Raw genomic sequence first — 27729 nt, 5'->3', positions numbered from 1 at the left:
GCTTTCAGGTACTACAGCACAAACACACACACCACACAAAATGGAGGAGAAAGGTGAAAAAAATGGCCAAATGTTAATAATTGTTGAAGTTAGATCTTGAGTACATGGGGCTTCGTTACACTGTTCTCTCTACTTTAACTTTAGTGTATGTCTGAAATTTTCCATAATTTCAAGTTTTTTATTTTTTAACTAAAAGGTGATCTGGACCAGTAATGTTTCCAACTAACCTCTGTCCTGAAGCAAGGGCAATGGGAGACTGTCCATTGGGAGGCCGAGGCTCCTCACATGTCTTCATCTCCACCTCCACCTTATCCAGACACTGAAATAAAAGCCACAAAGAGCTAACCATCTGCACAAAAACCCACATAGCACAGGACTGTGTCTTACTCGTCCCTGTGCTCCAGTGCCTAGCCAAGTGCTACGTTCACAGTGGGCAGGCAATATCTGTTGAATGAATGAACAAACTGAAATACACAGAGAGGTCTCATCTTTCACCTTTCATTTCCATTAGCAGCAAAACTCCATGACAAGCATGGGATTAGCTCACAGCAGAAAACTAAAACATAAATCCAAGTTAGAGATATCACCAGTGCTTGGGATTCCAGTCTTTGGGATAAAGATATGCACCAATCAGTTCCTAAAGAGCTGTCATTTGATAATCACCCAATAGTCAACATGAACTAAAATTCCAGTTTTTCCTATCAGGATTCTAAGGGAAAATAGGGAAATCTAAAGGTAATGTCTGGGCAGCAAAACTTGTTATGAAACACTACAAAATAAAAACCAGCTCAGGACTCCAGGGCCTTGTGTCTCAGCGCTAATTCCTATACTGCCCAGCAGCTCCATAATTAGTCCAGACAACAGTAGCTCTGTCTCAGAGAGAAGCTCACAGCCCAGACAAAGCACCCATGGCTCCCAAAAGAGACAGCCTATCAGGACTCCTCCCCATCTTCCCTCAGATCTCTTAAAACCCTACCCCAGCCATCCCCATTGGATTACTTGCAAACAAGACAGGCCATTACCAAGCAAATTGGGTGTGTCTTCAATTTTGTCCACTGGATCTGAAAGAGAAAAGCAACGAGTCAGGACTGTGGAAGGCAGGCCTGCTGGCCCAAGAAAGCAACAGCACTCTGACCCCAGTTCTCACCCGGATGGAGGCCCTGTTGCAGTAGACCCGAGTGATGGCTAACCAGGTAGGCAGCTCCAGCACATTCTGCAGAACCTCTTCGTCCAGCTCCAGGTTGGTCAGCTGACCTTCGCCTTTCAGGGTGCTCAAATTGATTTTGTCTGGGGAAAGATTCTTAGTGAACCTGAAAAAAGTAATGATAAGAAGGCATTATTTCCATGGGAACCTGCTAAATGGCATTACAGCCAATAACACTTCTGAATTTACAGAAAAGAGAACATTAAAGAACAAACATCTAATGACCACACTGTCTCTACACCATGCAAGATGTTGGATGAGACCTATCATTCCACTCACAAGTGTGTCATCTTTCTACTCAAGAACCTATAATGGGGATTCTGGGGATATGGCTGTAGTGGTGGCAACACAGCCTTTCGATATTTCTGAATCCCCACATTAAAACAGACAGAGTATGGGGGCAGGGGACAGAAAGAGATTAACAAAAAAAAAAACCCAAAAACCAGACAGAGCAACTAGTCAGCAACCCAAAAAGCCCACGGACAGCCCGAGCAGAGTGGCTCAGTCGGTTGAGCACCATCCCATGAACCGGAAAGTTGCGGGTCGATTCCAAGTCAGGGCATGTACCTGGACTGTGAGTTCAATCCCCAATTGGGGCATGGACAGAAGCCAACCAACTGATGTTTCTCTCTCACACTGATATTTCTCTCTCCCCCCTCTCTTCCTCTCTCTAAACATGTCCACAGATGAGGATTAAAAAAACAACTAGAAGATAAAGCATCCAAATAGCCCCCCATATACAAGCAGGAGGGGAAAAAAACATTAAAAATCACAAGATGTAAGTGCACTAAGCAGCTGTACAGATCAACATAGAGGGAAGCAATAAGGCCTCTGACAGACCAGAGAACAGAAGAAGCCCTAGGCAACCAAGTGCTAAATGAAAACCAATGTGACCAATTTGAGAATAGCAACTGAAACTGGAGGGGTTCTGTCCACTGCAAGGGGTCCCCAGTGAGGCCCAAAGAAGCTGGAGTGGTCTAGCCCTATGAACTCATATAACTAAGCAAGGCTTCTTCCCAGGACAGGGCCCCTGCACTGCGAAGAAATTGCTGGGAGAGGAATCCATAGTCAGTAAAATGGGATAACAGAAATGAAAGGGGGAAAAAAGAGTCCAAATTAAAGTGTGTGTGGGCAGAGGGGGATAAGCACTTATATTTTTAACACTACTTGAAACAAGAGAAGAGGGAGCTCTATGAAGATAAAATATGAAACAGTAAGAGGCTAATTATTAGCTTGTTAAGTAGGGTATAATGAACCCCAGACCCTTACACATAGCTTTGATGTGATAAAATAACACACCACCACCACCTATAGTCTAGCCGCAGGGACTGAGCTTGAATCTCATCATGCTACTTACTGGGTCCAGTTGTTAATTTACAGAAAACACAGGACAGAGGTTAACTGCTGAACTGCACTGGAAGTGTGCAATCAGTAAGACCCAGGCCACGGGAAACTCTTTAGGTCAAGAGGCTTGGACATGAACAATCCACACAGGCCTGTCTCTTCACCAGTCCGTGTTCACTGTCTAGTCTTTGCTCGCGTGCTCTCACCACCCACTCCCTTTCCTGGAGCACCCTCATCATCTGCCACTCAAGGCCCAACTCAAGACTTCTCACTGAGGCTTTCTTTCCCTAGCTGCTGCGCGGCACATTAAACAATTAGGGTCTTAGGGTGTTCTCTAACTCTCCCATGTGTAACCACCCCTGCGCAACGAGATGTTAAGCCCTTTGAAGCCAGGGGCTCAGCCTTAGCCATCCTTCTAATCAAAATGTTCACCTGACAGAAAGCTGGCCTGCCTACCGTCCCTGTCAGCTAACTGCACACTGCTGGCTCACCACTCCCAGCTCCCTTCTCTCATCTCCTCTGGCTGATCAATTTTAGGCCAGTTCCTCACAGCATCACCCCCTCTCCCGTATGACAAACTGTCCGATGAGTCTCGTCCCTGTAATTCTTTTGTTGTTGTTGGTTTGTTTTAATCCTCACCGAGGATCTTTTTTCCATTGCTTTTCAGAGAGTGGGAGGGAGAGAGTGAGAGAGGGGGAGAGGGAGACACATCAGTGTGAGACAGACACATCAATCCTGCATGCACCCCGACCAGGGCCAGGGATGGAGCCTGCAACCGAGGTACATGCCCTCTACTGAAATCAAACCCGGGACCCTTCAGTCTGCGGGCCGACGCTCTAACCACTGAGCCAAACTGGCCAGGGCTCATCCCTGTAATTCCTTTTCACTGTTACTGCCTCTCATAATCACTATTTTCCACACAACAATTAATTGTATTTGACCCTCCACTGTAACTATACTTAGCCCTTACATATATTAAATGCAAAGAGTTGACTTTAGATTTATACATTATCAACTTTTATTTTTCACACATATCCTTTCCTTTTACTAAGCTATGTATTTAGTGTTTTTGGTTTTCCTTAAACCATAAGATAATGACATGTAAGAGTTTTACCTTTAACTTTTTTCTACAATGCCTAAAATGGTATTACAAAAGCTCTCTAACGATATTTTAAATGACAGTAAAAAAATTTTTAGAAGTTTATAAACATGCGAAACAATACTGTATGATAAGAAGGGATACACAGGAATGCACTGGCAAGATAACAAATTCAGGAAAAGTGTTCGCATGTGGGACAAGGGGAGGGGATCATAGGAAGCTTCAACTGTATAGATAATACTTATTTCTCAATGGAGTTGGGAGGTGACTGTAAGGCTGTTCATTATATTACTCTTTTTACCTTTTTATATGGCAACTATTTCATAATAAATCTTTCTAAGATTTCTGCCAATTACCTATTGTATGTACTTACTATTGGTAGAACTACTCGGCCATCGGTCTCTCACACTGCTACACGGTCTTGCTGGGTATGCCAAAAATGGACAACCCTGACCACTCCTTACCCAGGCTACTTCGCAGGATTGTGTTGCAAAGAGCAGCTTTGAGGATAAAGTAATGTCCCACTACAGTACAAAGAGTAGTTTTGTTTACCACTTACCAAAAACAATGGGTTCCCCAAATTCAACATTCCATTCCTATAACACATGTGCAGGCATCTACCTGGGCCCATGCATGTCACTCCCATGGGACTTGGGGGGTGTGGGGACTAATTGCAAACATATGCCTATGCTGCTTGCTGGCCCATAAGTAATTAAGTCCTTTGTCTCTGATCCAGGAGTCTCACGTGTTCTGCCACATACATGAACTATAGCAGGCTAATTATTAGCTTCTAAATAAGGTAAAATAAAATCCCAGACCCTTACACATACTTTTACTGATTTTAATAAAAGAAATTTAAATAAACGTTTACTGAGTATGAACCAATTTTATTCTCTGATCCAAAAAGACAAGCTTTCTCTAATGACTCCTATCATCTAGAAACTAACTTGCCACAGGGGGAAAGAATTCCTCTTTTATTCCTCTTTTCCTGTGAGGAATGGCTACAAGCAAGGAAACAGGACTGGGTTGTGAAAGAGAAAAAAAGAACATCTTAAATAATTAACTCCCACTGCAAGAAACAACAACTACTGAAAGAAAAGACACTACAGTGCATGCCCATAAGGAGTATGGAGGAAACACTGTCTTAAGGGAAGGAAAGGAGACAGAAAACAGAACTCAACATTATTTGTAATCACGAGGTACAGGCAGGCTTTCTGTTCCAAGTCCCTTGTGTATTTAAATAAGATATCACAATTATGCCCTGGCTGGTGTGGCTCAGTTGGTTGAGAGTTGTTCCTTGCACCAAAAGGTCACAGCTCGATTCCCGGTCAAGGCGGGCATCCTCCAGAAGTATTTGTCTTAAAGATAAGAATATTCCAAGACATAAAATTAGGTTGTAAAGACTGTATGTTTCCTTGTGTGTCCCCCACAGATTCTGATAAGGCCCCATCTTCCTACCACAGCTGAGACATGGCAAGAATGGCCATTGTCAGAGATAGAAGGATCCCTTTAACACACAGGAGTGGGGAGAAGTCTGAGAATCACTAACATAAGCTACTTTTCCTCTTGATAAAAAGGCATTTTTAAGAAAAGAAAGTGATAGGGACTTTTTCAAGTATATTCCTCTCTGAAAAAAGAGGAACATACTTTGAATAAAATGAAACATAAACACAGTCAAGAATAAGCTACACTGCTTGCTCCACTGACACTCAGTGCGATTATACTCAATAGGTGCCATAGATCTAACATCTATATTGTATTGTATGCAAAATCTAACTCTATTTACAACTCCATAGAACATAAATGTCATTTTCGTAACCTTGAGTTAAAAAGTATGAGATTGTGTTACATTCCACCTTAACTTTCCCAGTACTTAGGGCAATGTGTGACAAACTATGTGCCTCTGATCACATGGGTGGAATCACTTCGGTATGTTTATTTTAACATGCAGATCATTGGGACACACCACAGATATGCTGAATTACAATGGGGAACTGGGTAAGGAACCCAAATTTTTAACAAACTCAAGGTGATTTCTTCTGTTCTTTAAAGTTTGAGAATGCCTTAATTTGAGGTTTCAGTTAACCAGCTATAATACTTTAAGGAAGAGAAAGCCAGAGGCTGCAGATGGAAAAGAGATGCATAAATCCATTCCTCAAGAGCAAAGTTTTCACCTTCTATTCTTATTATGGCTGGTTAAGAGCTTTACAGTTAGACTTGGGCTCAAAATCTGGCTCTCTCATTTACTAATACTGTGACTTTAGGCAAACTGTTCAACCAACCTCACATGGCTGCAGGGATTAAAAGAGCTATACATAACATACATTAAATACCTGGCATTTATTAAGTACTCAATAAATAAATCTTAATCATTGTTATTTCTGGATTTCATTACCCTCTCCCTTTAGAAAAGCCTTAAATTATTATCTTTTAAAAAAGGTTTAGATCATTTCAAAATGTATACAAATGTCGAATCATTATGTTATACACCTGAAACTAATATAATATTATATGTCAATTTAGAAAAATGTTTAGGAGGCTTAGATTATTATCCAGGGACTCAGGGTTTCTTCAAGAGACAACCCCTCAGATCTACCTTTCTATCTCAATGTAGCATCTTCCATTTCCAGTATGCTTACTTCTATCCTTTCAACTTGGGTTTCTAGAAATTGAAATCTGAACAAGATTAAAAACAAGTTCATGTTCCCCAGAAATCCTACCCATTATATCCCAATCTGACTCCAAGAATAGATCTTCATCCCTTGTCTCTCTAGTACTTATGAGTCTGTCCTTTATTCAGAGGACAGAATAAAATTATCAATGAAGCTAGTCAAAATCAAGCCTAAAGGCAGGGCCAACCAATTGAAAACAACAGGCCTGCAGTTGGTAACCAGCAAAGCTCTATGAACTCTGTAGCCGTGTCAACTGGCAAGTGACAACACTGGCTTCTTCAGGGCAGTTCTGACAGCAACCAGGTGGACTTATGTCTCTGATTGTCTTAAAGGTGACTGCATGTGTGTGAACACCAGCCAGCCAGGAATGGAGACTAACCTCAGTAAGGACTGTTCACCAGCCTGTTGGCACACACTGCCCTCATCAACAGCACTAACATAGAGGAACAAACAGGAAAAGCATAAAACCTGTCTTCCTGCCCCAAAGTGGATTAGGCTCTGGATGAAAAGTGATCATTCATATTTCCAGGTAGGGCATAGAACAACAAGCAAGTGAGAGGATTAGTTTCATTTTACTATATAATTTTGACTGTCAGAGTAGAGAATCTCTACAGAGAAGATTACCTGCTTCAGTCTCTATCTATTCACACAATCTCTCTTAACTTTTTCCCCAGACATTTTTACTCTGCCTGGACATACAAGAATGCTGATTTAACATCTCTTTTTAGGCCACTGCTGAGTATGGAGATGGACGCACAGTTTAAAATAATTTTATGTCTTTTTATCCTATAGGCTGGGCTAGATCAATGTCCTTTGGTCAACTAAGAGGCATTTAAAAACTATTTTGCCCGACCGGGCATGGCTAAGTGGTTGAGCATCGACCTAGGATCCAAGAGATCAGGATCCAGGAGACTACTGTTCAATTTTCCCAGTTAGGACACATGCCCAGGCTGCGGGCTTAATCCCGTCGGGGCCGTGCAGGAGGCAGCCGATCAATGACTCTCTCATCATTGATGTTTCTATCTCTCTCTCTCCCTCTCCCCTCCTCTCTCTGAAATCAATAAAGATTTTTTTTTTTAAAGACAATTTATTTTGTACACCACAAATGGGGAAAAGCCTCATCCCCTGACCTGGACTAGCAGAACCAGACTGCTAATGATAATGGCATTTTACTTTGTACAAGGCATTGAACTAGGGAACTAAAACATTATCTCAATTAGCCTTCACAATACTTCATTTTCCCCATTTTTAAAAAATATGTCTTTATTGATTTCAGAGAGAGGAAGGGGGAGAGAGAGAGATAGAAACATCAATGATGAGAGAGTCATTAATCGGCTGCCTCCTGCACAGCACCTGCTGGGGATCAAGCCTGCAATCCAGGCATGTGCCCTGACTGGGAATCAAACCGCAATCTACTGGTCAATGCTCAACCACCGAGCCACGCCAGCCGGGCATTTTCCCCATTTTAAAGAGGAGGAACATGGGTTTCAGACATGAAGTAATTCGCCCAAGGTGACAGGGCAGGAAGAGACAGAGGCAGAGCATGAACCAGGTCTGCTGACTGGACTGTCTTACTTCTACTAACATCTCTTAATATTGTGTTCCTCCAAAACACACCTGGCAAGAATGGATTTATAAGCTGTCTCAGAAATGATTGGAAGACATCCTTTCCCTTTTTACAACCTACCGTGGACCACTTAACCTGTGTAAGAAGAATAAATCTAAACTTTGGTGAGTAAAGTTATAGTTTAACTCCATCAAAAACCTTTCTAAACTTTACCAACACAATGAGATTAATAAAATCTTTCTTAAGTATGCCCAGGGCTAAGTCACCACCATTCCAGCAGTAACACCCAGTCTCTTCCAAGAGACTAAGAGACCACAGAGGGCACTGTGCCATCAGCTCTCTGATCCAATATGCAAGTAATCCCCAAAAGCTGTTCACAGAGGACTCTTAGTAGGCTGCAAGGACGGCTGATGGCACAGGCAGGCCTGCTGTGCTACCACAGGCTGTTCTCCTGTAACAGTAATGATGATATAACACAGCTTTATCATTGAGAAATTTAGTTGTAGGATTCAGGAAAAAAAATGAGTATTACTTTATTTTTTTCTCAAAAAAAGGCAGTAAAAATTCAACTGAATTTGTCTGCGTTTTATAGTAGCAACAAAAATAGATGAATAGGTGACTTGTGGGGCCAGTCATTGTGGGGGAGGTTTGTGCAACTGGGAAACCACTAATCTGAGCTCTGATCTGAAGCTACCCCACAGTCCCCGGCACAAACTTTATTCAGCATTTGTGTTCCTAATTGAGGATGATATCACTGAGTGCAAGGGTGGCTGACAAGGCTAATGGAAGCCTGCTATTTATTCCACTTCCAGTATGTGGGAAAACATTTTCTGGCCATCTGTTACTGTTACAGATCACAGAAGCTAAGATGAAGTCGAGTTGGAAAAACAGATTTTGATCAGGTTTCATTTTTGCCAAAGGAAAGGACTGCAATCTGCCAGAGAGACAACAGAGAAAGGCTCTCAGACATCTTTGTGAAAATGTAGAATGTTGAGAAATTATAATTCTTAAATTTGCAGGTTCACAGAATTTCAGAGCTAGAAAGCTTAAATATTAAATAATCTTTAGTCCAAATCTATAATTTGCAAATAGTGATTAAGTTAAATGACTTGCCCAAGAATCACAGATAGCCAGTGGTAAATCTTGGAATAAGTAAATGGCAGAAATGGGGCTTAACCCAGCATTCATTCAAATCTCCCACTACCTTTATTGTTAATAATAGGGTCAATAAATTGCAATTATCAGTCTGCTTCAGGTTCCATAGAAATTGAACTCTCACAGGAGAATTAAAAAGGTCCACAAATACACTTTGCTTCCTTCACTCTTTTTCCATTAAGGTGGTCACAGCCCCAGTCCTTGGCTTCTAAGTTTCCTAATCAAATCCGCATCTAAGTATCTTCACTGCTCAGACATACCACAGGCTTGTCTTTAACCAAAGATGTAACATAACACAAGCTGCAGCAGTTGATTTAGATGCAGGACCCCTGCATCAATCTAAACAAAATATCTCAATTGCTAAAGTAGCTAACATTCCATCCCAGATAATCTGTTGAAATATGCCATTCAATCTTAGACGCTGCCCTAAAGGTACTCTCAAAACTTCTGCATGGCCCTGGCCAGTGTGGTTCAGTTGGTTGAGCATCATTCCATGCACCGAAAGACTGCTGGTTTGAATCCCGGTCAGGGCACACATGCCCAGGTTGCGGGCTCGATCCCTAGTCTGGGTATGTGTAAGAGGCAGCTGATCAATGGATGTTTCTCTCTCGAATCAATGTTTCTCTCTCTCTCCCTCTCCCTTCCTCTCTCTCTAAAATTAGTTAAAAATATATTTTTAAAAACTGATACTGTTGCCCGGCCAGGCGTGGCTCAGAGGTTGAGCGTCGACCTGGGATCCAGGCGACCAGGGTTCGATTCCCGGTCAGGGCACATGCCCAGGTTGCAGGCTCGATCAATGACTCTCTCATCATTGATGTTTCTCTCTCTCTCTCCCTCTCCTTTCCTCTCTGAAATCAATAAAGATATATTTTTAAAAAACTAAAAAAAAAAACTGATACTGTTAAAAAAAAGCAAACTTCTGCATAAACTGACTTCCTTAGGAGAAAATTCTTTCCTTCTAGATTTTTGTTTGTTTACAATGTTGGGTTTTTTTAAGTGGTTTTGTCTTATTTGAGGTGCAATTTATATACAATGGCTTATTTCTGAACTTTCTATTTTGTTCTACTGATCTATTTATCCTTATGTCAATACCACACTATATTATTGTAGCTTCATTTTAAGTCTTGAAAGTAGTAGAAACCCTCTCATTTTTTTTCAAGATTATTTTGACCATTCTAGGTCCTTTTCATTTTCATATAAATTTTTAAATCAGCCTGCCAATTTGTCAGGAAGAAAAAAAAACTGCTGAAATTCTGATTGGAATTGCATTGACTCTGTAGCTGGATTTGGAGAGATTCAACATAGTATTAACAAAAATGAGTCAGTTGCCCTGGCTGGCGTTGCTCAGTTAGAGCATCAGCCAGCGCACCAAACAGTGGTGGGTTCGATTCCCAGTCAAGGGCACATACTGGGTTGCAGGTTCAATCCTCAGCCCCAGTCAGGGCTGATGTGGACAGCAACCAATCGATATTATCTCTCTCACATCAATGTTTCTCTCTCCCTCCCTCCCTCCCTCCCTCCCTCCCTCCCTCCCTCCCTCCCTCCCTCTCTGTCTAAAAACCAACGGAAAAAATATCCTTGGGTGAGGATTAAAAAAAGAAAAAAAATGATGCCCAGCCAGGCATGGCTCAGCGGTTGAGCATCAAACTAGGATCCAGGCAATCAGGGTTCGATTCCCGGTCAGGGCACATGCCTGGGTTGCGGGCTGCAGCCGATCAGTGACTCTCTCATCATTGATGTTTTTCTCTCTCTCTCTCCCTCTCCCTTCCTCTCTCTGAAATAAATATTTTTTTTTAAAAAAAAAAAAAGAAAAAAAATGAGTCAGTCTATCCTTGAACATGGTATACTTTCAAGGTATGGCATATTTATTTCGGTCTTCTTTAACTCCTCCCAGCAATGTTTTATAGTTTTAGCATACACCCTTTCTTAAATTTATTTCTATATATTTTATGTTTTTGACACTATTTGTAAAGGAAATTTGTTTTTTCTAGTTGTTTTCTGCCAAAACATAGCGATAAAAATGATATTTCTATATTGACCTTATATCCTGCAACCTTACTAAATTCAGTTATTCACTCTAGTCATTGATTTGTAGATTCTTTAGGATTTTTGTATGCAAATAATTATTTCATCTGTGAATAGGTAAGTTTTACTTCCTCATTTCCAATCTTTATCACAATAGGTATTTGCACTTTGATCTCGTATTCTTCAACCTTACTAAACTTACCAGTTCTAATAACTTTTTTTTAAAGAAGCCATAAGATTTTCATCGTAGACATTCATTCATGTTGTCTACAACATCTTTGTCAGGATTTTGTTACCAGAGTTATGATAGACTTATTAAACAAGTTTGGAAGTGTTTCCTTTATTTCCTAAAATAACTTGTGTTAATTAGGTACTATTTCTTCCTTAAATGTTCTATAGGAATCACCAATAAAACTATCTGGGCCTGTCGTTTTCTTTGTGAAAAAGGGTTTGACAACAAATGCAATTTCTTTAATAGATACAGAGCTACTCAGATATTCTATTTCATTGTGCCAGTTCTGCTAAGTTTATGTTTTTCAAATAATTTTGCCCATTTCATCTAAGTTGTTAAATTTATTGACAACATAGTATGTTTTTTTTCTCTTGACCTAAAGGTTAATTTTATTATCTTTTAAAAACTTTTGGCTCTATTTTCTCTATTGTTTGTTCTGTTTTCAATTTCACTGATTTCTACCGTTTATTTTTCCTTTCTTCTGCTTGGGTTTATTTTGCTCATCTCTTTCTAGCTTCTCAAGTTGGAAAATTCCATCACTGATTTTTAAACTTTTTTCTAATATAAGCACTTAACACTATACATTTCTCACTGTTTACTTTGCTACTTCCCACAAAGTTTGATATGTTGAATTTTCACTGTCAACTAGATAGAACTGTTTTCTAATTTATTTTATGATGTCTTCTTTGGCCATGAGTTACTTAGAAATATATTTTAAATATTCCAAATTGAGAAGGGGAGAGCTTTTCTAGTTGTTTATTGTTATTGATTTCTAATTTAATTCCACTGTGGTCAAAAATTATACTATGTAAGTTTGCAATATTTTTATATTTACTAGACATATGTTATAGTTTAACATATGGTCTATCTTGGCAAACATTCCCCATGCACTTTAAATAATGTGTATTCTGCAGTTATATGTAGTGTTCTATAAATGTCAGTTAGGCAAGGTGATGCATAATATTATTCAGATCTTCTATATTTTTATTGATACTTTTCACATTGTTCTATCAACTACTGAGGAAGGAGTATTAAAAATTTCCAACTATAGCCCATTCGGGCATGGCTCAGTGGTTGAGGATCGACCTAGGATCCAGACGATCGGGGTTTGATTCCCAGTCAGGGCACATGCCCGGGTTGCAGGCTCAATCCCCAGTCAGGGGCATGCAGGAGGTGGCCAATCAATGACTCTCTCTCATCACTGATGTTTCTGTCTCTCTCTCTCTCTCTCCTTTTCTCTCTCTGAGATCAATAAAGATATATTAAAAAAAATTTTTTTCCAACTATAGTTGTGGATTTGCCCTTTTCTCCCTTTAATTCTCTCTGGTTTTATCATGTATATTGAAGCCCTTTTATTAGGTTCATACACATTTATAATTATTTCTGATGAATTGATCCTTTTACTAAGATGTGTTCCTTTCTATCTTTAGTAATAATCCTTGTCTTGAGATCTATTTTGTCTGATGATAATATTGCCACTTCAGCTTTCTTATGTTTACTGTTCACATGGTTGTACTTTTTTTCATCCTTTCAATCTATTTATGTCTATCTCTTTTATATCCAGTCTCTGCCTTTAAATTGGAGCATTTAATCCACTCGAATTTCATGTAATTATTGATAACAGTTAAATTTCAGTTTACCATTCTGCTATTTGTTCTATCTGATTTTGTTCCGTTCCTCCTTTCCTGCCTTCTCTTTAGGTTAAACTAATATTTTTAGAGGATACAAAGAATTTAAAGTAAAAAATGAAGGTCTCCAATTCTAGGTAGAACTACAAGTTCCTCAAGAGCTAGAACTGTGTAATTCAGATCTCTGTCCAGCACAAAGTCTAGGATAAGGATGCAATTAGTGTTTACTGATAACAATATAAAGCAAATAAATGCTAATTGCCAAACAGGTGGAATGAACTAAAGGGTATATCCAACAACCCACTCACATTCTCTCACACATTACAAACTGTAATATGTCTGATTAACTCTTAAATCTGGTTTAAGAGTGTCATCTGTAAACACAGAAATAAATTTCTACGTGAAGCAGGGTAGAAGAGATATCCATTAAAGATAACTAGAAAGTGCAAGGTGTTCAAAAAGGAAAGAGAAAGAGATTAGTTCATTCTAAAAGCTCTGTCTAGAATGTTTTACAACAAAACTAATAAAAAAGAATGACATTTCTAAGAATGAAATTTTTTTAAATAAGTTAATATTTAATAACTGTTTACTTTATTCCAGACTGTCGTAAACACTTTGTTATACACTTTAGATTAGTTTGTTTCTCTCAATGACCCCATGACATAAAGGACAACTATTATCTCCATTTTATAGATGAGGAAACTAAGGCATAGAAAGGCTAAATAACTTGTCCAAGGTCACACTGCTAGCAAGCTAGAATTCAAAATCAAGCCAACTGGGTGACTTCCAGTCAAGACGGCAGCATAAGGAAATGCTGTACTCAAATCCTCCCACAACCACATCAAAAATACAACTGAACTGCCCGGCCAGGCGTGGCTCAGCAGTCAAGCACCAACTTATGATCCAGGAGATCGTGGTTCGATTCCCAGTCAAGGCATATGCCCAGATCCCCAGTAGGGGCTGTGTAGGAAGCAGTCAATCAATGACTCTTTCATCATTGATGTTCCTCTCTCTCTCTCTCTCCTCCTCTCCCTTCCTCTCTCTGAAATCAATAAAGACATATTTGGGGGGGGGGGAATACAATTAAACTGCTCTGGCCGAGTCTGGCTTCATCTGGTACACCAAAAGGTTGCAGTTCAATTCCCTGTAAGGGCAAATACCTAGGTTATGGGTTTGATCCCTGGTAGGACATACAGAAGGCAACCAGTCGATGTTTCTCTCTCGCATCAATGTTTCTCTCTCTCGCTCTCTCTCTAAAATCAATTTAAAAAACACACAACTAAACTACAGAACACTCATAACTTCCTAAAATCTAGCTGAATGGGAATCCTACAACTAGGGATTTAAAGAAGCTACATTGACTGGTAGGAGGAGCAGAAACGTGGAACAGGCTGGCCCTACACACAGGTGTGATGATTTAAAATCAGGGGGGATATCTTGGCTTCGGAGGTCTGAGGAGAGAGTTGTCCCAACCCTACACAAGACACCCCTGCCCACAAGCCCAGGGTTCCAGTGCCAAGAAGACAAGTCTCCATAACTTTGGGCTGTAAAAACCAGCAGGGATTGTGGCTGAGTGAGTAGAGGGCTGCTGGAATCCCAGGTGGTCCCTCTTAAAGGGCCCACAAACAGACTTACTGGGACTAACTCCCTCTGAGCTCCAGTGCTGAGACAGCAGCTTGAAATGAACCAGGGTCATAAGGGAAAAAACTGAATTCTCTGGCAACAGGGCAAGAGCTGAGGGAGGCAGCTTTCTGAAAGACAAAAGTGCTGGCAGAGGCCATTGTTCCTTTTCTGAGACACCCCCACACACACAGAGCCAACAGGCAGGTACAATATCTGAGTCTCCATAAACCTGGCTCACACTGTTTGCCCTGCTCTGGTGATTCCCTGAGACCTCCCACCACACCCAACTTACAGGTCCATCCAAGTAGTTTCCAGTGACTTTTCAATACAAATGGCCTCTCTTGCTTCATGCTTCGGACTTCCCTAAAAATCTCAAACAAGCAGAATCTGGCCTCTTAGTACCTCTTACCTCTTGCTAAGTGGCCCCAGGCCCAGCACTAGCAGCAGCCAGCCCTGTTCACAGATGGGTCTCTCCTGGGCACCTCCATGCCCAACACAAGTAGCAGCACCTACAGATCACTCTGTAGTTCGTGCGAGGTGGCCCCAGGCAGGCACAGGCAGTGGCTGACTTTGCACCTCCTTGGAGTCCCTAGAGCCAGTGTACCCAGTGGACAACTTCAGATTATGCCAGATTACAGCCCAACCACCTCCATGAGTGACACACTCACACTCAAGGTGAGGACTCAGCGAGGACCAAAGCCCCACTGAAGCAAGTCCTGCTCCTTAGCGTCAAGTCCTGCACCACAGCTCCTCCACTGCAGTCACAGCCAGTCCTTGCTCCCAGTGACACCAACAGCAATCAAGGCTCATCTACAACAGGGCAATGCACACAGCCCACACAGGGGTGCACCTGAAGCACCCAGCTCAGTGACTGAGGAGGCTGCACTACTGGGCCCTTCAGGACACCTTTTACACAAGGCCATCCTTCCAAGTCTGGGAGACGTAGCAGCTCTCCCTAATACACAGAAACAAACATAGTGAAACAGCAAAAAGGCAGAGACAAAGAAACAGGACCCAAATGAAAGAACAAGGAGAAGTCTCCAGAGTAACAATTAAATGAAATGGAGGCAAGCAAACTACCAGATACAGAGTTCAAAACAATGGTTATAAGGATGCTCAAGAAACTTAGGCGTGCCAGGTGTGGCTCAGCAGATGAGTATCAACCTAGGATCCCGGAGAATGCAGTTCAACTCCCGGTTGGGACACATGCCCGGGGTTGCGGGCTCGATCCCCAGTCAGGGGCATGCAGGAGACAGCCAATCAATGACTCTTTCATCATTGATGTTTCTCTCTCTCTCTCCCGCTCTCTGAAATCAATAAAGATATATGAAAAGAACGGAAGGGGAGGGGAGGGGAGGGGAGGGGAGGGGAGGGGAGGGGAAATAACAAATTACAGGGAGTATAAACTTGTAAAAGGAGCACCCTGTATTAAGTGGTTTAAAAACAAAATAACTTAATGAGAACTTCAACAGCATGGAAAAGGACATAAAACCATAAAAAAAAGGTCAGAAATGAAGAATACACTAACTGAAATGAAGAATAATTTACAGCCTGGACCGCGTGGCTCAGCTACTGAGCACTGACCTATGATCCAGGAGATTGCGGTTCAATTCCTGGTCAGGGTACATGCCCAGGTTGCAGTCTCAATCCGCGGGGCGGGGGAGGGGGGGGTCGTGCAGTCGGCAGCTGATCAATGACTCTCTCATCATTGGTGTTTCTCTCTCTCTCTCTCTCTGAAATCAATAAAAGACATTTAAAAAAAAAAAAGAGTAATTTACAGTAGAGTAGATGAAGCAGAGATTCAAATCAGCAATTTGGAATATAAGGAAGCAAAAAACACCCAATCGGAACAGCAAACAGAAAAAAGAATCCAAAAATATGAAGATAGTGGAAAGAGCCTCTGGGACAAACTTTAAGCATACCAACATTTGCATCATGGGGATGCTGGAAGGAGAAGAGAGCAAGAAATTGAAAACCTATTTGAGAAATTTTTAAAAATGACAGAAAACTTCCCTAACCTGGTGAAAGAAAAAAACATACAAGTCCAGGAAGTCCTGGGTTGCAGGTTGGATCCCTGGCCTCGGTTCTCTGTAGGGATAGGTGCAGGAGGCAACCAATTGATGTATCTCTCTCACATCAATGTTTCTTTCTCACTTTCATTCTTTCTCTTTCTCTCTCTGCCCCCTTCCTTGCCCCCTCTTCCCTCTCTCCCTTCCACTCTAAAAATCAATGGAAAAAAATATGTACCCTTGGGTGAGGATTAACAACAACAAAAAGTGTACTGAAAGAATTAATGAATAACTGGTCTCAGAAACAGAGTCCTCAAAGGCAGCCCAGGGCTGGGGGCTAGCTGAGGGGAAGGCTAGACTCCCTGAACTCCCTGTTCCAGGCATCTGAGAAGGGCTGACATGCCACCTACAGCTGAATATTCAACCTTCTTGCAGCAAGCCTTCCTCAAAGAGGCCAAAGAACCTCTCATAGGACTAAGAAGCCATAGCCAACTTTACATGAAAGGGAGACAGTGAGGGCTCTACTGAGATTCAGCAAAAGGATATTTCCTACAATATATCGCCAAGCCTCTAACTTTGTATCAACCTCTATTAAGACATTTTCTAAAATGAAATGTGTGCCTGAACTGCAGCCCCTTCTTTCAGACAGGTTAAAAAAACACAGATTTCAAAAAGAAGGGTGGTAGGGAGGGAGGGAGAGAGGAAGGAAGGAAGGAAGGGAAAAACATTTCTCTTAGAAAAGGAAAATGCATGTTTTCCGCTCTGCCTGGGAAAGCACTAGACCAGATGATTAGGGGCAGTCAACTTGAATGAATTTAGCCCATCCTAATCTGGATTTTCTACATACTGTAATTCCCCAACTTTCAAATGACTCATTCAGACCACAAATAGCTGCCCAGACCTCTGCCCCATCCCCACCTACCACTGCAACAGAAACCATTCTGGAAAATCAAAAACAAACTGGGAACTTCCAGAGTACCTATGGATTCAAAAGCTATGAAAGTAAAAGTAGTTTAGGGGAGCTGACCCTGTAGGAGTTATTCTGCATTAGAGTTGGTCCAATTAGAACAGCATTCCTGCTCCAAAATACATTCTCTACTTCTCCTCCTTGACTTAGCTGAAATTATATATTCTAAAGAATTGGGAATTTTGGTGAGAAAGTGAGATGAGCAGAGCATGTAGACCTGGCTGGGGGGGGTGGGGGTGTAGAATCAGCACAATGGGGTGCATTTAAATAGGGGCCTTAGTAAGTGGAAAAGAGACATAAAGGAGAGACAAGAGAGTGTATCAAGAGCAAACTTCAGCTGTTTCAGAATTCAGTCTAAGTCAGTGGTTCTCAACCCAAAGACTCAATTCCAGAAGTAGCATTGCCAAGAATTACAGCATTTTCTAAAATGGTGACAAACACTTGGGAAAGTTCAAAACAATCTTCCCCGAGTCGTGGTCTGGGAATTCACTGTAGTTTAAAGTTGTGCAGTACTTTGTGTGTATATGTAAAACAGTTAGATTCTAGGTTTATATAATCTAAACAAGTAATTCACCCATGTAAACATCAACAAACATCCCAAAACCAAAAAAGACAAAGGATAATGCTTCTTTGTGTGAAATTATTCTGCAAAATGCATAACATGGGCATATTCCCTCTGCTCATGAAATGCTGGTCACATCCCTTAATCACAACCCAAAAAGTTCTTGCAGAGATATAATGATCTCGATGATCTAAAAGCTCTTACTCCAAGAAATAGGAAAGAAACATTTCCTTTGTCTCCATCTCCCCTCCTATTTCAAATGGTCCCTAACAACCAATACCCAGAACTCCATCTAGTGAGCGTATATCACATATGGCTTTTGTGGGCTAACTGGGGACTCAGCATTATAACTATTTCTACTGGACTACATACTCCAAATTTCAAACTTAGAAATAAAGTTTGAGAGCATAACACTCCCATAAGTCAAAGACTTCAATCCCACGGACCTCTCACCATCAGTGTTCTAATTTTTCAAGTGATGAGATGACATCCAAGCTACATATGACCAACGCACTATAAAGAGTGAATATGATCCGGCTGGTGTGGTCTAGTGGTTGGGTGTCGACCTAGGAACCAAGAGGTCACGGTCGAATGCACAGTCAGGGCACATGCCCAGGCTTCGGGCTCGATCCCCAGTGGGGCGTGCACAGGAGGCAGCCGATTAATGACTCTCTCTCATCATTGATGTTTCTATCTCTCTCTCCTTCTCCCTTCCTCACTCTCTAAAAATCAATACAAATTTTTTTTTTTTAAAAGACTGAATATACATGTAAAATAACCATTGCTGTAGGGAAATAAAACAAATATTTTATAATACATCAAGTCCTCGTTTTTATGGCAAGAAGGTACAAACTACATACCCTTTACCCTAATTAATAATACACTAAAGTGTATTATTTTAAACATTAGTTTTCCTCTTTACTATAGACATTGATTGAGACTATTGCTTATAAATACCAGAAAGTGTTCTTAGTATCTACAATCATCACCAGTAGCAAGTACTTGCCTCATCACACAAATATAAAAGGTCCCTTAATGATACCAGATGAACTGGATTTCCTTGCCCTTCAGACCTCCTCACCCACCCACCCCCTGTACCCCTCAAATCTAAGGTTCCCTAAGTTCCTACCATGCACTCCCACTCCACACATCTCCTGCACCCATTTTACCCAGTCAAAACATCCTCAAATCCTCTGGTTTTCAAAGCAGCCAAAGAATACAATCCATGGAAGCCACCCTCCAGTCAATGTAGAGAACTGAACTGCTGTTAAAAGAATTATTTTCAGTGATTAATGTTATACTTACAGATTATTATTCAACCAAGTTCTGTTTTAGGTGAGGGTAACTAAATTACCTCTATTTTTTTTCACTCTAAGAATACAGTATGTGATTGTGCTATCTTCTTCGACTCTATATAAGTAAATCCTCTAAGGACCCAACCTAGTGTGTACATTTCAACTATTCCACCTATGCTGAGATCAAAATTTATTCTTATATTATACCTTGAGATAAAAACATGATAAACAGAATCAGCCTTTGTTTCCTTCTCTCCTTAAGCACTGATACAAAGAGCATTCATCTCTCTATTAAAATGTTAAGAAACATAATTCTTAAATATCTAAAGAATTAGATATTTGGATAAGTTGGGCACAACCTTGAAGATGCTGAAAAGCATTATCTCCAGAAACTAACAGTGATCTCTCTTAAGCAATTTTAATAAGTAAAGATAAATAGTAATAGTCATTGTTTATAAGTATTTCTTCAGGACCAGGGACTTTTATACATTATTTCTAATCCTCAAAACGACACCGGGCATTATTATCCCCCATTTTACAGATAAGGAAGCTTCAAGAAGCTAAAAGACTTGCTGAACACACAGCTTACAAGCGGCAGAGTCAAAATGCACAGTCGCCTTTCAGAATCCAAAGTCCTGGTTCTTTCTGCTACATTTACATGCCTCTTAATTTTTCAAAGCAGACAATTTAATCATTTGTCAACCATACATAAAGCTATTTATGTAAGATATATACAACAATACTGCTTTGAAATTTTTATTGCTTTGAAGTGCTAGGTTTAAGACACAAGGCAACCATTTTACTCGTGGAAAGGTGTAAGGATTGTAATACAAAAGCTATAAAATTCAAATTTTAGTTTCTTTAGTAAAAATGGGGTGTAAGTTTATAGAACAGAATGAAACTATTTAATATCCAGGGTAGACTGAAGACCATACAAAAACCCAAATGCCTGAAGAATAGCCTCTCCTTTCTCTTAATGTACATGACTGTTATTTTGACAAGGAGCTAAGGATCACATCCATTCCAAGTAGGATATTTTACGGGCTATTCGTTATAAATTACCCTAATTCTTTTCACTGAATCGGCCTAATTTGAGCATTTCTCCCAAAAGAGATCTTATGTTTTCAAGGTTCTGACATTTGCTTGTGACTAAAATTTACAAGTAGATTGAAATTTAAAAATTAAACAGAGGCAAAAATAAAGTGGCCACTTAGCTTACCACAAAGTAAAAAAAACTTCCAAAACACATCCACCAGAATAACTAAGATGAAAAAGATGAAAAATACCAAGTGTAGGCGAAGATGTAGAACAACCAGAACTCCCATACACTTCTGGTGGAAGTGTAAATTGGTACAGCAACTTTGGAAAACTGTATGGCAATATCTATTAAAATGTAATATAGGCACATCCTACAACCCAGAAGGTTCCACTCTTATTATATCCCTAACAGATATGTGTACACTTGTTCACTAAAGGACACATACTAGAATATTCCTAGCAGCACTACTCATCATAGCCCTACACTGGGAAACTATCCAAACATGCATTGACAGTAAAATGTATAAATAACTACCATACTATACAGCAATGAAAATGGAGGATCTATACCTTGATGCAACAATAGGGATTAAATCTCACAAAAATAATGTTGAGCTAAAGAAGTCAGACATAAAAGCACATATACTCTAGGATTCCATTTATATAAAATAATATAAAAAGACAAAACTAATCTATACTGCTAGAAATCAGGACAGTGGTTACCAGTGGTAGAGGTAATGATGGAGAGAGACACAGGGGGCTTCTTGGGTGCAGGTAATATTCCTTCGTGTGGGTGCTGGTGCCAAGGTTACACTCAGTTTGAAATATCCAATAGATGAGCCCTGGCCAGTTTGGCTCAGTGGTTAGAGCATCAGCCTGCAGACTGAAGGGCCCTGGGTTTGATACCAGCCAAGGGCATGTACCTCGGTTGCAGGCCCAATGCCTGGCCCCAGTCAGGGCCCATGTGGGAGGCAACCAATCAATGTTTCTCTTTCATATAGATGTTTCTGGCCCTCTCTCCCTGCGCCCCTTCCATTCCCTCTGAAAACCAATGGGAAAAATATCCTCAAATGAGGATTAAAAAAGAAAAGAAAAGATATATTCAATAGATGAGAATCATTACAGCACAGCAGCAAAGTAGGCTAAAAAGCACAGCTCTGGAATCAGAGTACCTGCATTTGAATCTCAGTTCCAACACTTATTAGTTATGATTTGGGGCAAGGCATTTACCTTCTCTGTGCCTTATTTCTTTATCTGTAAAATGGGCCTAATAGCTACCTTATAGGGTTAGTCTGAGGTTTAAATCATCCTAAGACTTGTAAAGTGCTTATTTGCAGTTTGTTATTATTATTTTCTAAGTAAATAAAAGCACTTTATTCTGAAGCAGCACAAGGAGATGAGGAAGGGAAACAAAGACATATGACTTGACTATTACTAGAAAATGTACAAAATAAGTATTTGGGAAGGGAAGGTGACAATAAACGGGCATGACCTAGAAGTTGAGGCTAGTCCTACAAACCTTTACCTAAACAGACCCAGGGCAAGCAGTCAGCCTCTGTGAGCCTGCAGCTCGCCACTGTCCACCAGGGCTGGCCAGGATGATCTCTTCAGGGTAAAGAGTACTAAGTAGCCCTAGCCGGTTTGGCTCAGTGGTTAGAGCATCAGCCTTTGGACTGAAGGATCTCAGGTTCAATTCTGGTCAAGGGCACTTACCTCGGTCGAGGCAACCAATTGATATGTCTCTCTCACACTGGTGTCTCTCTCTCTCTCCCTTCCACTCTCTGAAAAGCAATGGGGAAAATATTCTCAGGTGAGGATTAAAAAAAGAGAGAGAGAGTACTAACGAGTGGAGGCATTAATCAGGAGCTAAGAGGGCTGAGCACACAGTCAGGCTCTCTTATTCTCTTATTCTCTGAAATTTTCTATGCCTTTGAATTTCACCTAATACTTATGTTTTAAAAGATCTATCAAGCTTATCGGTTATGTCTCTGTCACTCAAGGTCCTATTTCCTGCAGCTATCTGTAGTAAATAAAGACTTCGAATGGGTTTCTAAAACAGCCAGTGGGGTTAGGTTGCTTTCATCCACACTGTGGTAGTGTCCCTAATGTCTCTGGTCATGTTATAATAGCTACTTTTTTAAAAAAATTGATTTCAGAGAGAGGAAGGGAGAAGAAGATAGAAACATCAATAATGAGAGAGAATCATCGATGGGCTGCTTCCTGCATGCCCCCTACTGGGGACTGATCCTGAACCCAGGTGAGGAATAGAACCATGACCTCCAGGGCCATGGGTCGATGCTCAAACATGGCTGGGCAATAGCTACTCTTTATTAAACCCTACTAACATGCCAGGTACTACAATAAATACTTTACCCCCAATCCTCAAAAAAAATCTGCTAGGTATGTAGTATTCTTCCTTATTCTCATCTGATACAGATAAGGACACTAAGGGTCAGAAAGGCTGCCCTGTGCATTAAGTGGCAGAGCTGGAAGGTGAATCTGGCTTGTCTGGCTCTAGAGTCCATGCTCTTTCCATGAACCATAATCCCCTGATTACTTCACAATCATATTTCCTCTTACTTGTACAATAAAAGGTCATTAGCTAAAGTGACCTAAAACAAGAAAAATCTAATTTAGTAAAAAAATCAATTTGGATATTTTTTAAATGATCACTTTTGTTTCTAAGTAAAGGTCTCCCCTTAAGTCTATCTAAATGAATACTGTGCATTGAAGCCACTTGTATTACACAGCAATCATCCAAACTATAGGTTAAAGGTCTTAAAAGACATTTACATTTCTTCCTTTCTGAATCCCTAGTGCCCAGAGTAGGCACTTAACAAAAATATCTTGAATACCACCTCCCTCAAATCTTGTTTACCAAAATACTCTACTAATAAGGAAGATACATTCTAACAAGACACTTTAATATCTGAAACTTCATGACTAAAATTAAATGTAATATGAAAGTCACTGGGTATCTTTCCTGCCAACAGACACTTTCCTCCAAGTCAAGTAGAACTGTCATCATCAAGTAATTATTAAACATCCACAAATATTTATTCAGCATGGTAACTCAGTATCTTTCTCTCCTCTCTCTTTCCTCATCAGGTTTGGCAAGCCATGGAAGCTATAGTTCCCCTCCAAGCAGGCCAGCCTCTGTAGGTGTAGAGACCATACAGAGGCACAAATGTCACACATGCTTAGACAGCTATTCCAAGTCAAACAAACACAAAGGCCCCAGGAGTGTGACCTTTCCCTCAACCAGACATGTCCTAGCACCTCTTCCTGGAGCCCTGAAATTGCAGCCTGAATAACTACTTCCTCCTCAATCAACCACCCAACACTGAGGAAAGCAGAAATTTCTCCCAATGTCTGTCATATCTATTCCTACTTCATCTAAAGGAGATCGTTTGTTCACTAAAGATTCACAGAATGTGTCAGCATATACTATTAAATTTTTTCTTTAAAAACCCTATTGTCATAGGGATATGAAGTACACAGAATACGTGTGTACTACAGGGGAAAGTACACTAGTCAGGAAGCTGGGTTCTCTTCCACTACACCTTACCTTCCATTGCAACTTGGGCAAGTCAGTTATCCTCTCTAGGCTTTAGTTTCCTCAGCCATGAAATGAGGGGTTGAACTAGTCAGGGGTTATTCACCTGGGTCTAGGATGCCTTGCAGGGGTCAGGCATGTGCTTTAGGGGTTCATACTACCTTCACCCGGGAACTTATATAAAAAATTACCTGTTCACATATGTGGATTTTTCTGGAGAAGTTTATGGCTTATACCAAACTGTCACACAAGTAGTGGTCCAAAACTTAACGATAGTTCATGTTTTATTGAGTACTTACTATGTGCAAGGCACTGTGCTAAATCCCTACATATATTAATTCAAGGAACCCTCACAATAACCCTTTAAGTTAGATACTATTATTATCCTCATTTTACAGCAGAGTAGAGTAAACCAGAAAAGGCCTGGCTCTTAAACACAATGTTATGTTACGTGAAATCATCTCTAAACCCTAAAATTCTCTGATTCTATGTTCTTTCAAATTATCATTAGTCCTACTTTTATTTAAATCTTTATACAGAACAACCAAACTCATGGAACACCCAGATAAATACAGTACTACCTGAAAAAGAACATATTAAGGGGTTAATCCTAATAAAGGACCCAAAGGCACTTTCTAGCTCCAGCAGCCAATCTGCTTTTACTTTTATAAAATGGTGATTAACTAAAAGACGTATCTGAATCTATTACTAATTCAAGTCTAAAATCAAAGTAACAGTAAATAAGTCAGAGTGCCAACCAGAAGAGAGGACACAGTGGCAGCAATAGTGTCTCACATATCACGCACCAACACAATAAGACCAGGGAAAGATGCAAAAAAGTGAAACATAAAAATGATAAATAGGTCTCTATCAAAATTAAAACCCTTTTCTCTTTATAAAAAGACATTATTAAGAAAGTGAGAAGGCAAACTTCTGACTGGAAGAAGATATTTGCAACACATATATCTGGCAAAATACTTATTTCCAGAATATACAATGAATTTGTACAATTCATTAATAAGAAATCAAATAACCCAACTTACAGATAGGCAAAAGATTTAAACAGATACTTCACAGAAGATATGCAAATGGCAAGTGAACACATGAAAAAGATGGTCAACATCACTGGCCATTAGGAGAAAATGCAGATTAAAATCACAGTGAGACAATACTACATACTCATTTGAATTAAAATGAAAAAGACTAACACCACCAATTGCTGGTGAGGATGTGAAACAACTGGAACTTACCCTCTACTGGTAGGAATATAAAATAGTACAGTCACTTTGGAAAATTATTTGGCAGTTTTAATGCAGTTAGACATAATTATGATATGATCCAGCAATTCCACTCCTAAATACTTACTTTCCCAAGAGAAATGAGAACCTATGTCCCCACAGACTTGCATATGAATGCTCAGATCAGTATTATTCACAATAGCCATAAAACAGAAGCTATGCAAATGTTCAACAGGTGAATGGATTTTTTAATGTGGTAAATTTATACTATTGACTACTATTCAGCAACAAAAAAAAATGAACTACTGATACATGCAACATGAATGAATCTCAAAAATATCATGATGAGTGAAAGAAGGCAGATCCAAAAAGTACATATATATAATTCTATTGATATAAAATTGTAGAAACTGCAAACTGATCTACGACAGAAGGCAGGTCAGTGGTTGCCTAGAACCAGGAGCAGATTGAGACAGACTGCAAGGGGCCATGGGGAATAACTTGGGGGTTATGAAAAATTCTGTATCTTGCCTGGCCGGCGTGGCTCAGCAGTTGAGCACAGACCTATGATCCAGGAGATCGCGGTTGGATTCCCGGTCAGGGCAACATGCCCAGGTTGCCCGCTGGATCCCCAGTCGGGGTGTGCAAAAAAAAAAAAAAAAAAAAAGGCCAAGGAAGATACATTAGTACAAGGCAGGGGTGTCCCATGTTAACTGGCTTCTCCCGCTACTCCCACTTCCTGAAAACCACTGACCACTGTGGAACCAAGGCCTGTATCACTCTCCACTTGAGATACAAAACTAGCCGGCTAAAGGTATTACGGCATCGCCAACCCCCGCTTGGAATAAGGAGTGAAAACTAAGTGAAAGCCTAGCTTCCAATTTTTGCGGACACCAGTTCTGACGGCCCGCAATGGTAACACAGGGGTCCGCAGTGATCCAGTTACGCCTGCCACCTCTTCTGCCCAAATTACCGAGGGACACAGCAGTACTTAGTCAATGGCTGCAAAGCAGAAGTGGACCTTGCAAGTTCTTTTCACGGGCTGTCAAAAACCTCCACATCTTAAAGGGGAGGTTGCTGAAACTTTATGCCCAACTCTCTTGACCTTTCTCCATTTAGTCTGCGTAATGAGAAGAGAAGCAAAGGAGGGAGAACGGAGATCAAAGAAATGGCCCTGGGTGCAGGGGTATCTTTTTCAAGGGTGATGCAACAGGGTCAGCCAGGCGGCGGAGAGGAGCTGGGAGCCTCTGGGAAGGAGAAAAACAGCGTTGGAGTTGGAAATCTGAGCGGAAAACGGGTTATGAAGGACTGGGTGCGAGGTGATTTCGAACGGGCCGGGGCTAGAGGGTCTCGTCTGGAGCAGTCGGAGGAAGGACCGGCGGCAGCAGAGGCCGGGGGGTGACGAGGCGGCAGAGCGCCGGAGGAGCGGCGGCGGGTCCACAGCCCGCGGAGGCAACCAGCAGGGCGGGCGGGAAAGGCGGCAGTCGTGGGGGCCTCGGCGGGACCGTCACAGGGCCCAGGGGACGAGCACGGGAGGTCGGGGCGGCCAGCTCCGCGGTGTGGGAACTAATGGGGGGGTCCGGGGGATGGGGAGCTGTTAAGTTGGGGAGGAGAGGGGGACAGCAGCGCCCGAACCCGAGGGCCCAGGGCGAGGGAAGAACAGGGTGGTGACAACGGTCGGGGTCAGCGGAGCGGGAAGGCTGTCCGGCTCGAGCTGCGGAGGGGCGCCCGGAGCCCCGGCCCGGGTGAAGAGAGGGCGGCCGGGCCCGGAGCACAGCGGCGGGAGGAGGGTCGAGGGGGTGAGGAAGGGCCGGGGACGCTGCGGGCGAGCGCTCTCACCGGGACAGGTGCTTCAGGATCTGCTTCTTAATGATCCCGGCCATGCCGGAGCCGCGTCCCGCGTGGAAAGCAAGTGGGCGGCTGTGGCCTCCTCAGCCGTGAAGCAGCGGCCCCTCAGCTCGCCGCGGCGCGGGGACCCGATGCCGCCGCCATGGCGTCTCCCGCCCCTGCCTCGGCGCCCGCTCCGCCGCGATCCCACCCACCCGCGCGGTGCCGCCGGCCCAGCGCGCCGCAGAGATAGCGCACCGCCGGCGACTCCCGGCGGCCTGAGGCGCGTGGTCAGAGGCGGGGCGCGCGGCGGGGGCGGGGCGAGGGCCGGGGCCGGGGCCGGGGCCGGGGGCGGGGGCGGGGGGCGGCGGGGGCGCGCGCGGCGGGCTCGGGCTGCATGTGTCCGCGGGCGCGCGCGGCGAGGGGCGGGGCGGGGGACCCGCGAGCTCCCCGCCTCGCCCTCGGCGCAGCCGCCGGGCCTGTGGGCCCAGGGAGACCCGAGGGCCTTCGGCCGGAGCTGCGGGCGGGTCGCGCTCCGGAAGCCGCCTTGAAGCCTCGGGGGGAAAAGAGGCGCGTTTGTCGTTTTTGCAGGAATTGGTAGGTAGTCGCGCAGCGCCCCGTCCACCTGTCACTCATTTTCTCCCCACGTTCACTCCCTGTTTGTTGAGCACCGACTAGCTCTACCCCA

General features: G+C 42.1%; 1 protein-coding gene across 1 annotated transcript in view; it reads right to left on the bottom strand.

Annotated features, from left to right (window-relative positions):
- BLTP3A (bridge-like lipid transfer protein family member 3A) overlaps positions 1 to 27201 on the bottom strand; it is a 60642-nt gene extending 33441 nt beyond the window's left edge. The window contains exons 1-4 of the mRNA XM_016223728.2: positions 27054 to 27201; positions 1148 to 1310; positions 1023 to 1061; positions 228 to 319 (exon numbers count right to left, since the gene is read on the bottom strand). Coding sequence (XP_016079214.2) covers positions 228 to 319; positions 1023 to 1061; positions 1148 to 1310; positions 27054 to 27097 — 338 coding nt within the window. The 5' untranslated portion in view covers positions 27098 to 27201. The remainder of the gene's footprint in view (positions 1 to 227; positions 320 to 1022; positions 1062 to 1147; positions 1311 to 27053) is intronic.
- Between the last annotated feature and the right edge of the window lie 528 nt (positions 27202 to 27729).

The sequence above is a fragment of the Miniopterus natalensis genome, chromosome 5, assembly GCF_054644295.1.
Source record: "Miniopterus natalensis isolate mMinNat1 chromosome 5, mMinNat1.hap1, whole genome shotgun sequence".
Taxonomy (NCBI): domain Eukaryota; kingdom Metazoa; phylum Chordata; class Mammalia; order Chiroptera; family Miniopteridae; genus Miniopterus; species Miniopterus natalensis.
Note: the sequence above shows the minus strand (reverse complement) of the source record. Positions and strands in the feature narration are given on the sequence as shown.